The 12,812-nt window shown below is 35.2% G+C and overlaps 1 protein-coding gene across 12 annotated transcripts in view; it reads left to right on the forward strand.

Moving 5' to 3' along the window:
- atad2b (ATPase family AAA domain containing 2B) overlaps positions 1 to 12,812 on the forward strand; it is a 199,220-nt gene that overhangs the window by 22,888 nt on the left and 163,520 nt on the right. For all 12 annotated transcript variants that reach the window (XR_015517405.1, XR_015517406.1, XR_015517407.1 and 9 more), the window contains 8 exon segments: positions 251 to 409; positions 882 to 957; positions 3,147 to 3,248; positions 3,345 to 3,456; positions 3,646 to 3,761; positions 5,680 to 5,854; positions 7,983 to 8,071; positions 11,206 to 11,365. Coding sequence is in view for 3 of the 12 variants with exons in the window: in NM_001365966.1 (NP_001352895.1) it covers positions 251 to 409; positions 882 to 957; positions 3,147 to 3,248; positions 3,345 to 3,456; positions 3,646 to 3,761; positions 5,680 to 5,854; positions 7,983 to 8,071; positions 11,206 to 11,365 (989 nt within the window). In the remaining 9 variants the exon portion in view is untranslated.

The raw sequence follows: 12,812 nt of genomic DNA on the forward strand, positions 1-12,812 counted from the left end.
TTTTTATTCCAGCTAAATTGATTGTTCAATAGACTGTTCTCCTGGAGATTTAAATTTTAGAGTAAATACAATGAAATGTCCTTGCTTTGTTAAACTTCTAAAATGTATGAAAAAGAATGACAATTTCACAGGAGGATTAATAATTTTATCTTCAACTGTATATACGAGCTGTTCACTTCCACGTTTTGTTTTGCTCTTAATTATTTCTTGTTTGTTCTTAACCATTTTTTTTTTTTTTTACATTTTTAAGATTCTCATGAGGAGGGAGAGGAGGATGAAGATGTGGAGGCTGATGATGATGATGAAGACGATGAAGGAGATGAGGCAGAAGAGGCCGGAGAGGAGAACGACAGACCGTATAACCTCAGGCAACGGAAAACTGTGCAGCGATACGAAGCTCCCCCTATAGGTGCTTGCTCTGGATACATTCACACATGAGCACTAAAGCTTTCATCCAATCAACCTTTCTATAGAGGTTATATTTGAGCATTTAAAATAGGCCTGGGTACTAAGTCCTGATTTTATTCTATTGATCTTTTATTTATTGATTTAGTTTTATTCTTTTTTTTACTCTAATTTTTTTATTCAAATTTTATTCTTATGGCATCAGTACATGGTTAGTTCATTTAAATCCTTAGACCTGTACATTTACCTTGATTTCAGTTGCACATGAATAAAACAGAATCAATCTCTTTTAAATGCATACAATGAGTTGCCAGAATATGGATTATAAAAATATGTAAATATCTATTTGGAAAAGAAATATATATGTTTTGCCCAGTGCTAATGTAAAATGATCTTCATATATTGTTCATGGCATGCAGTTGAAATGTGAAGGGATGTTGTGATCTTTAAGAAAACATTTCAATTTGTTTTCTCAGAGCCAGTGAACAGGAAGCAAAGTAAGGGATCTCTATTCGACACACACCGATCTCCTGCAAGAAGAAGCCATATTAGGTGAATAATATACATCTATTACATATACAGCAGTTCAGTTTGCATGTGCATGTTCTTGTTTTTATTTACTTTTAATTTTTTTTTTTGATTAAAGAAAGTCAATAGGTTATCATACAGAATTTTGTATGTATTACATAATTACACATGACAGAAATTGGTTCATCTGACTTTCTAAACATTTCAAATATAATTCTGTAACTTAAAATGCCTGAGAGCTTACAATAAAAAGTAAATGAAATAAGTATTGAACAAAATAGCAGTAAAGAACAATGTAAAGGTGTTCTTACATGCTTACAATTTTAAGCATAATAGTTTTCATAACTCATTTATAATCATCATCATGGTTTTGCCATGATGACACACTATTTTACTAGTTCTTTTGTCAGATTTCAGATCATCTTCTTGTTGATGAGTGTAACAATATATGTTACACTCTCTCTCTCTCTCTCTCTCTCTCTCTCTCTCTCTCTCTCTCTCTCTCTCTCTCTCTCTCTCTCTCTCTCTCTCTCTCTCTCTCTCTCTCTCTCTCTCTCTCTCTCTCTCTCTCTCTCTCTCTCTATATATATATATATATATATATATATATACGCACACACACATACAGTTGAAGTCAGAATTATTAGCCCCCCCCTTTGAATTTTAACAGAGCAAGGACATTTTCACTGTATGTCTGATAATATTTTTTAAACCATTTTAAGGTCAATATTATTAGCTTCTTTAAGCTACATTTTTTTCAGATAGTCTACAGAACAAACCATCATTATACAATAACTTGCCTAATTACCCTAACCTGCCCAATTAACCTAGTTAAGCCTTTATATGTCACTTTAAGCTGTATAAAAGTGTCTTTTTGATTGATTAATAAATATACGAGTATCCAGATGAATGGATACATTCTTGAATGGATAGATAGTTGTATCAATAAATGGATGGATGGATAGCAAAATAGTTGGACAGATGAATTATATGTATGTGTGTGTATGTATATATGTGTGTATATGTATACATTGTATAATCTCAGAATCTGAAAATTCTTTTTCATTTGCTCCATAAAATAGTAAAGTACACCCTCGGAAAAAATGGTACAATGTTGTACCAAAGAAGTTACAAGCCCTTGTCACTGGGGAAACCATAATGTACCTTTGGTTTTTAAAACCTGCAAATACAATATTGTACCTTTATCAAAGGATCAAATTTGACCCATGAAGGTACCACTGCAGTGACAAGACACTTATACCTTAGTGTCAAATGTGTTCCGTCAATAACTATTTAAAAGCATTTTGCTCTATCCACAATGCGCCAATTTGTTTTCAGTAAATATCTATCTAAATGCACCTTTTCCATTTACGATAAAGAATAAAAATGTACACATAAAAACATAAATTAAAAGATCTATTTTTTGCTAAACATTTTAATATTTGTACCTAGGTATCTTTTTTTCTGAAAGTGTAAGGATTTCCATCTTCCATATTTTTATAACAGTTTCCATTCATCTTAGGTGGGAGGGGTTGACAGAAGCCATTTACGTGTAATAGCCTTTATTAGTTGCAACCATTGTATTCTCCATACAGATTATTTTTTCTTTTTGCTATAGATATTTTATTATAGATAACCAAAACTTCAGAATATCATAATAGTGTCATTTAGAGCATATAGCAAATAAATAGGAGAAAAACCAAAATTTTACACTTGTTTTGATAGAATATCAGAGAGTTATTCCACCCGATATTGCTTAAAACATTGGCATTATATTATCTTAACCTTAATATAAACATGACATTTAAATTGTTTTACCCAGGCACATTACTTTATTATGCACATTAATATTGTAAATCCTTAAATACTTTATCTTGAAGAGGTCTCTATTTTGCGTGTTTAAGTTGATAAATTTGACTTAAATTTAAGAATTTAAAAACATTTAAAAATAAAAATTTCTGTGTGTGTGTGTGTGTGTGTGTGTGTGTGTGTGTGTGTGTGTTCATTTAAAAAAAAAAAAAAAAAAAAAAATTAAAGACTAAAACTAGAACTTTTCTAGAACTATAAAAAATAAAACTTTTGTTTTTTTGCAATTTCCTTTTTTTTAATTAAATGTATAAATAAAATTATGTAAATTAAATAAAACTCATAATAAAGAGCAATAACACTGTCTGAATGATACTAAAATAACAGTGCTGCGTTTTGCTCGGCAGAATAAAGAAGCATGCCATTCACAGTAGTGAATCGACATCATCATCTGATGAAGAGCGTTTCGAGAGGCGGAAAAGCAAAAGCATGAGCCGAGCTCGTAACAGGTGAGGTGACTTTATAACTGTTCTGTGCAGAGGGAATTTTTGTGGCTCATTACAGTGCAACATTCATGTTTCCTTCTCATCTGTACTTTGTGATAGGTGTTTACCCATGAACCTGCGGGCTGAGGATCTGGCCAGTGGCGTGCTTCGAGACAGAGTAAAAGTGGGTGCCAGTTTGGCCGACGTGGATCCTATGAATCTGGACACTTCTGTGAGTCTATACTGTTTTTATACTCATGTCATTCAGTTCATACTTCTGGATCATTTATAGGTATAGATTGTGGAAGATGCTTTGTGGATCAGTTCAGTTGAAGTCAAAATGATTCGCCCTCCTATGAATTTGTTAAAATTGAGAAAGGCTAATATTTCTCACTGTATGTATTTGTCTGTTTCAATGCAGGTGAAGTTTGACAGTGTTGGAGGTCTCACCCATCACATCCAGTCTTTGAAAGAGATGGTCGTCTTTCCTCTACTTTATCCACAAGTGTTTGAGAAGTTTAAGATTCAGCCCCCAAGGTCTGACTTTTTGCTTATTATAAATACTCTTTTATTTGTGTGTGCGAATGGATTTTATGTTAAAGAAATCATGACGTGGGTTTTATTATTTTAATTTGAGGTTGAGTGATAATGTAATTTTATAACACTAAAAACAAATATTTTTGTGGAAAATGTTTTTTTCAACCCTTATTCCGGTCTAGTGTTAGCCAGAGAGCCATTGAATGCAAGATGGTGGAACCAAAAATATGCAAACAGGGCTTGACATTAACTTTTTTGATCACCAGTCACTGTGGCTAGTAGATTTCCAACATTACTAGCCACTTGCCATTTTCACTAGCCACAGTTTTGTTGCTTGGAAAATATATTTTATATTAATAAATGTGACTTTGACATGCTAAAATGACTTGATTTAGATGTTGTGTTGTCCACATGACTCCTCATTTATTTCACTGTTTGTGTGTGTTGTGTATGAGCTTGCTCACTGTGCATGAGCAAATGGGTTGTCGCATTGCAATTGGTTTTTATTTCACATGACTTTTTTTAGGGCTCAAAATTAAGGATTTACCAAATTTGTCTCTGACCACACCAAAAAGAAATAATTATTTGTTAGCCACACATTTTAAATGTGTCAAAACATGTCCAAAAAAGCAAATAAATAGCTGTATACATGCACTTTTTATTCAACAAAACGTTTCTTCTTCTTTTTTTTTTTTTTTTTTAAGTTAACATTTAAAAAGATCTATCGTCATGTATCTAAAATATGTTCAGTAATCTCTCCTGGCTAAAGGTCCCAGATCAGCAGTTACTACACATAAATGGCAAGTTAATCTTGTATTAAAGCATTGTTTTTGTAAAGCATTATAATTTAACTATAGTAACAAAAACAACTGTAAGCAAAAGAAAGCAGGTAAAAACATACCACGAGAGGTAATGGAAGGATGATCACGTGCCTGAGAATTATTAAAACGAAAGCAGTGGCTGCTGCTGCTTACAAAAGGTTTGTTGCTTACACAAGCATCGCTTTTTGTCTAGTCTATTTTAAAGAGAACCGATCGCACCAGTTGCGCTTCCTCTACACACGGTTGTTTTGCGCAAGTAAACGGGAGCATGCATCTCATCATCTGTGCGTGTGAGTAATCATCCTCTCATAGGGTATTCACCTGCTTTTGCTCACGCGAACACAGTCATTTTTGTCAGTTGTGCTGCTTCTCAATTCTAGGATCACATTTGCACGCATATTGGGCCATCTTTATTGTCGAACCCTGCTTTAAGGAAACTACAATGTTAAAACTATTTCCAACCTGCCAAAGTGGCCAGTGGGAGCGGCTGTCTAACCCGCCATAGCTGAAATCTACCTGCATTTGGAGGGTTGGCAGGTGTTAATGTAAACACAAGTACGCAAATATATAATCTACCTTGACATTACTTGCACTGTTAACAATCAAGAGGTTTTTACAACTCGATTAAATACTGTTTATAATGAGGAGGATGTCTTAAGGGTTGAAACAAGCAGGATGTAATAAATACTGCCATCATCTGCGCAACCTGGACTTGCTAAACTGTGTAAATGAACTTGTGCCATACAAATAAACATGAATTTCTGTTAAGTGCAAAAGAAGATATTTTGAAAAATGTTGGAAACTTGTAACCATTGACTTCTATAGTATTTGTTATTCTCACTTTGGACGTCAATGGTTACATTCTTCAGAATATCTTCGTTTTCTCTTAACAGAACAACAACAAAAGAACAGTTTTAGGACAAATAAAGGATGAGTAAATGTTGACAGAATTACATTTTTTTGGGCGAACTATCCCTTTAATGGAAAAAAGCTCTTGTATGTCAAAAAAAATCCAGGCAAATTAGATTTGTGGTGTCATGACCCTTTCAAATGTCTGTTACTGCCTGCTGTCTTGACATGTTTTGCTCTTTCTGCAGAGGGTGTCTGTTCTATGGGCCTCCAGGAACTGGGAAGACGCTGGTGGCGAGGGCTTTAGCTAATGAATGCAGTCAGGGGGACAGGAAGGTTTCTTTCTTCATGCGGAAGGGCGCCGACTGCCTCAGCAAGTGGGTGGGGGAGTCTGAACGACAGCTCCGCCTGCTTTTTGACCAGGTGATCTAATCGATGACCTCACATCCCTGATCCCAGTATGACCCTAAGCAGTTTTCTGCTGACTGATTAGTAATATTAAAAATAATAATAATAATATTAATAATAAAATCAGTTTAAGTATTATTCATATTATTATTAATATGAATATTCATAATAAAATAATGTAAAATAAGTCATATATTATTAATGGTAATAATACACAATGTACAAATATATAAAAATATATAATATGTATATATATTTAAATACATTAACTTTAAAATAGTCTGTATGTAGAATGTTTGTATGTATGCATATATAGATATATTTATAAATATGTATAGATATATGTGTGTATCACAAATCTCACGGTTTGATCACAATGTTTTTTTTTTTTGTCATGGATTGGACCATTTTTTGGATCAGCCAAAAAGGAGGAGACAAATATACTTTGCTTTTCATTTATTACAAAAGCAGTACTGCAAAGCACTTTTGGTTTTAACAAACAATAAACTAAATAAAACAAACACTAAAATATTCAATTCTGTAAAAAAAAATCACTGTTACTATTACTGTTGTTACTGTTATAATTTGTACAACCCATATTTAGTCTCATTTTCAGAAAATGATTCAGTTATTCACTCAAATCTTTGTTTCATTGCTAGATGATCATTTTTGAGGAATTATTCAGTGGCATATATTTGATCGCTTGTTGTTGCCACCTATTGGTTAAATAATGTATTTGCTGCCAACAGCTTTGAATTTTGAGTGTCAAGTTAAATGCATATGACGGCGATTTGTATCTTTACCATACACATCAGTGGTTTTACCTAAACTATAAACTGTTAATTCAGTACTTCTGTGTTATTTGACTGTTTTTTAACTAAAGACTGAGGGCACACTCGCACTATGCTCTCCGAACCGTGCCCAGACGCAATTCCCGGCTCGTTTGAGAAGTGAGCGCTCTGAATCGGGCTTGACTTTTAAGGGACTGTTTCATATAGATTGAGTAAGCATTCTTACTGTTCCATGAACCCAATCCCTCACTGCACGACAACCAACTAATACCTGCAGCGCGAGGACTTTTATGATAATTTATGAGTGTCAAAAGTGGCTGATCTGTTCTGCAAAAAATTGGACTGTGTGTCACTGCATCTCAAATGACTAAAACGATATAAGGAAATCTCCACTGTGCTGAGCGAGAGCGCTTCTCTACTGTTAAACTGAACAGCGCATCATCAATGATGTACGCGTGCTCCGGCTCGAATGCAATGTGAGTGCGGGCTGTCGGGGGAGAACGGAGGATGCCCTGAATCGCTTGATTCTTGCGTTTTGCAAACACAGATTTGAATGCAGCGATTCGAAGAATTACGAACATATGCAAATCACCATCATTTATAATTGGTTGCATATTTGTTGAGACTGCGATCTTTTAATGATTAATCGTGCAACTTGCACTGAATGCATTAATGCAGGCTGAACAATAGTGACAGAAAACACCTTTAATAACCTAAGAAACCCACCACATCCCCAATAACCTACCACAACTTCTTCTGTCATCTTCATATATTTTTTTTACAGTAAAGCCTAAATGCTTTTATACATTTGATTCGAATGATGCAAGAGGCGATCTTTCTGCCATCGTTGTTTGTTCAGAACCGTAGGTTGTGATCCTGACAAGTCAAGGATCAACTGATCCATTTCACCCCTAATATATGTGTGTGCATATGTAACTCATTTTTTAAAATGTAATATTTTTTATGACTTTTAATCAGATATAATCCTATATTTATTTAATTGCATATAGAGTAATGAAAAATAGTAGTAAATGATAAAAAAAAAATCATAAACGATTTTATGAATGAATGCAATAAAACAAGCTGTTTTATGGTCAAGCACCACAACATCTTTTTAAAAAATCTTAAATGTATTCTTAAAAAAAATTGGTGTAAAGTTTCAGACATTTTTAAACAACATTTAATTTTCTTGTCCAAAGTGTTTTTTCATGCCTTGCCTCATTCTTGTAGCATAACACTTGTTGCTTTTTTAAAACTTGGGAGTGAATCCCTTACACCATCCAGGCTGTGTTGAAGCATGATGTGTGTGATTATCCAGGCTGGTGATGTTTTCCTCTCCTCTCTCTCGACAGGCATACCTCATGAGACCCTCCATCATCTTTTTTGATGAGATTGATGGCCTCGCTCCTGTTCGCTCCAGCAGGCAGGATCAAATTCACAGGTAACACATTCACTTTAATGGGGCAGGGCTTGCCAAAGGTTTCATCATCAGGATTATAAGAGCTCCTGAAGAACACCAGCTTGTTCAGTAGGATTTCCACACAACGGCTTTTGGTATTACAAGCTCTGTATGATGGAAAACAAGATATTTCTTGCTCTTTTGAAATACAAGGTTGATTGGCTGCACATATTAACACATCAACAGCGCTTCCCTTTTCATGCTCCGTTATTTAGTTATGCGTCAATTTAGATTTTCTCCAATTGTGGAATTCTGTACAAGGAAACTGACTGATCTTATGGAAAGTTATTATTACAATAATTACATGATTTAGATTTTATCAGAATATTTTTTTAAATTTAGTTTTCTGCATATATTTATTGAGTATGTTCTGTTTTTATTTATTCAGTCAGAACGTGATTTCACACTTGTAGATTGATTGTTTTTTTCTGAAACAGGGATTCAAATTGTTAGTGTTGCTCTTTGTTCTTGTTGCGGTTGGCTTTCACACTGCTAAGTTTCTAATGGGACCAAAATAGCTAAAACAAGTCACGTGCAAATAAACTCTCCTCACATAGGTCAGTTTCACAGTATATTTTTTAGAGTCACTGATTCCGCTGTCATACGTTGTTGTTTTTTTTTTTTAATTTATAAGAATGAGAAATGAGACATAATTCAATTCAGCTTTATTTGTATAGCGCTTTTACAATGTAGATTGTGTCAAAGCAGCTTCACATAAATGGTCATATTATAAGTGAAAAGGTGCACGTTAATCTTAAATGGTCACACCCATAGACATAGTCACCAAATATAAATCAGAGATGTAAAACGTTCTCATACATAGCTTGATTTCAGTTGTCAAGGCTTGTGCAAATCGATCTGTTGAATCAAGCAATGTGTCATTTTTTGTAACATTTAATTAGGTATTTTAAAATAAGAATATGACATTTACAGCTTAAAAACAGCTTAATGTTTGCTAGAATTATGCATTATAGGCTTTACATTATAGAGAGAACAGATGGAGTTACAATCAGATCATGAAACAGATCAATGTTAATCTTTCCAGGTTGTAGAAAAATTAGCTCAACATATGAATATTAATGATCAATAGTAACGAGTTATTATTAATTAACTTATAGTTAATTTAACAAAATAAATATAACAATTGCCCACTTGTCTGTAATTATTTATTTATTTAGAAAGGGAATTATAACTACTTTTTGTGAAGTAGATGGATAGTTTAGAAGTTTTAGTAAACTTGAAGCAAGGGTCCATTAAAAAAGTGACCTTTTCTGTGAGGCTAAAAAAAGACAATCCTATGTGGTTATATAGCATGATTTATTGACTAGTCTAACATATAACAAACAAACAAACAAACAAACATACAAAACATAACAACAAAAACAACATAGAAAAGAAAGCAAGGAAATACAGAAGAATTGAGATAAAAGAATGGCAAATCTAACTCAGTTCCACACAACTATTAAGAACCACCAAGACTTTAAAAACACCTCTCTGATAAAGGGGCACAGCAAAACGCACGACTAAATACTTGAATTTAGTGCGTCTTTCTCTCTCTTGTTTTGCTAGTTTCTCTGATGCTTGGACGATGAAGTCTTTTAAGAAGTCCTTTCGTGGTCGTGGAGTTTGCAACACAGACCAGAGGATACGCGAGGCTCAAACTTTAAATGCACCGATATGGATTTTTTGCCCAATATCAATAACCGATAACTCTTCAGACTTGGAGGCCGATAGATGACATCTTTAATTATAAATATTTCAAAATGTTATATTTGTATACAACAAACTTCATAAAAGATTGAACTGCTCCTATGAACTGAATAGTCTATACTCAAAGCAAAAAAGCAATAATTTTAAAAATTGCAAGGTGATTATATGGACCTATATGCACGATTTCCCATAAATCAGCATGCCAAAAATAAATGATTTCTTTTTTTTTTCATAGCAAATCATTTGGCGTTTTAGATTCTTTTGAACACATGTAGGTGCTGCTTGTCAATAAGACAATGCTTCTATGTTCGTTCTTGCTGTCAATTGCGGGAAAAATTATCTATGAAAAGTTTATGATAAACCGCTGTGAGTTTCACTCAACGATATATCGTGCAGCTCTAAAAAAAATTATAATAATAAACGTGGACTCGTGGGTAATTTGCTTAAGTGTTCTCCTAGACTTTAGTTCATGGCACCAGGTAAACACCATGGGGGACACTTTCCTGCTTCAGCCTATGTAACCTGGTGAGCGATAAAACAATGCAGTCCCCTTGTAGCACACCCCTGTGTTGTCTGTAATAGTTTTGTCATGGTACTGAAGTTTTAAAAACGTCCATTTCCCGCTAACATTGAAGCGCCTCTGAGCGCGTTCTTAAACAGCTGATTTGCCGTAGTATTCACTAGTGCTCAACAGAAATGACTGTGATTGGCCGTGAAGGTCATCAGTTCACCGCTCTTTACCCAGTGCAATTTCAGATACACAGACACTGGAGCATGAAGCAGCCGCAAGGATCAGTCGAGTCATCAAGCGGATCGCTCATCTGTGTTTGTACGCTGTGTACAGCGGTGGATGACATGATGACCTTCTCTGACAATTTCAGTAATTTCTGTTGAGCACTGTTGAACACAATCGCCATCAACAGTGCCTTAAATGTTAACGGGAAATGGACGTTTTTTTTTTTTTTATTTCAGTTGGAAAGTCAGTGTTGTGACAAGTCTAATATAGTGAAATTTTCAGATTATTAACTTGAGTTTGATAAATGGCATCTAAAACGAGTGTTTGGAAAAGAAAATGTTAGCTAACTAGTGTTATTTCCCTTAACTTAGCTGAAAATGAGGTCTGATATCCATTTTTATTTTCATCATTCATTCAGAACGGACCTTCGGTGAAATGATAAATTTGTGTCACTTTCTCTTTGTGATAAGATATACAGCCAGGTACACAGCATTCCTATGTAACTCCAAGCAATACTTCCGGGTTTTTTCTGACCGCAGGCTTGATTTCGCTTGTAAAAATGGCGGCTGTGTGAAATCAGTCTATTTGAAGCAGAAACTATTGTATTCAAATTTCTGACCTGTTAATTGATGCATCTCTGTTATGTTTGATTTCTCTCTTCATTTTTCAGCTCCATAGTGTCAACATTACTGGCGTTGATGGATGGTTTGGACAGCCGGGGGGAGATAGTGGTCATCGGTGCTACAAACAGACTCGACTCTATCGACCCTGCACTCAGGAGGCCCGGACGCTTCGACCGGGAGTTTCTGTTCAACCTGCCAGATAAAAAGGTGTGCAAATCCTTTTTCCACTTTGCTGAGGATTACGTTCGTCGCCTGCAGCCAAAATGACACTCGCTCCTCTGTGTCCCACACTCAAAACGCTTGCCCTCAAAGAACTAGTCTGACTGCTCGGTTTCTAGCCTTTGCAGATGGTTTAGTCACTGAAACAAATAGTTTATTTGTGGTAATGTCATTGATTCTGTCTGTTAAAACTTGTTGACAGCTTGACAACTGAAATGGCAATTAATTTTGATGAAATTTGCTGATTTCTGAGCCAAATTTTAAAACATGATTTTAAAACGCATCTTGAATGGTCTTTAAGCCTTTAATGCTATCTTTAAAGTAGATGTAAGTAGATTTACAGTCAGACTATTGAATGCTTCTACCACTACTACTACTATTCAATTCAATTCAGCTTTATTTGTATGGCGCTTTTACAATGTAGATTGTGTCAAAGCAGCTTCACATAAATGGTCAAAGTAATTGGAACAGAGTAGTTCAGTTTTTAGTGTTTAAGTTCAGTTTAGCTCAGTTCAGTGTTTTAAAATCATTACTGAGAGTCCAAACACTGAAGAGTTCATCGATTCATCAATGGGCAGCTCTACCGATCCCAAACCGTGCAAGCCAGAGGCGACAGCGGAGAGTGAAAAAAACTTAACCGAGGCGAATGTAGAAAAAAAAACTTGAGAGAAACCAGACTCAGTTGGGCACGACCATTTTAATTTCTCCGCTGGCCAAAAGTCTTGTGCAGAGCTGCAGTCTCAGTGGTGAAGGCTGGAAGCTGGCCTCAGTGAAGACTCGTCTCTCCTTGGAGCATCACTGGAATCAGTCTCATGTTCTCCACTCCCCATGACCAGCACAGCAGCAGCTCAGGATACGGCCTGGTCCCACATATGGAAACCTTGGGATCATCTCGTCGCTGGTCTTGGATCCAATCAGTGACTCCGCATAATCTGAGGACCTCAGGATGAGTATCCTCAGGTGGAAATGGAGAAAAAAAGAGAATAATTAGCGTAGCTGCTGTTCATAGTGTATATAAGCAAGATGCAGAAACTTGTGTGGAAACCCGCTAAGTGATGCATTGAGTGTATGCTTTACTAAACAGATAGGTCTTTAATCTAGATTTGAACTGGGAGAGTGTGTCTGAGCCTCGTACGTTATCAGGAAATGTACTACTAGAAATCTACTACTACATTTAATGCATCTACTAGTACTACATCTGCTACTACTACATATGCATCTACTACAACTACATCAACGTCTACTACTACATATAATCCATCTACTACTACTAATACCAGCATAGTTTTTAAATGTGCTAAATGTTCCTAAATAAATAGTTTGAGCTTGTATTCTGAGGTCAGATCTGTGGCGGTGTAATTTCTGGATGTGTGTATGCAGTAGTTTGTCTTCACAGCAGGGTGCCTGCTAACCAAACGCTAGCTCTTATGTTTAC

Source organism: Danio rerio, chromosome 20 (genome assembly GCF_052040795.2).
Source record: "Danio rerio strain M-AB ecotype USA chromosome 20, GRCz13ab, whole genome shotgun sequence".
Taxonomy (NCBI): domain Eukaryota; kingdom Metazoa; phylum Chordata; class Actinopteri; order Cypriniformes; family Danionidae; genus Danio; species Danio rerio.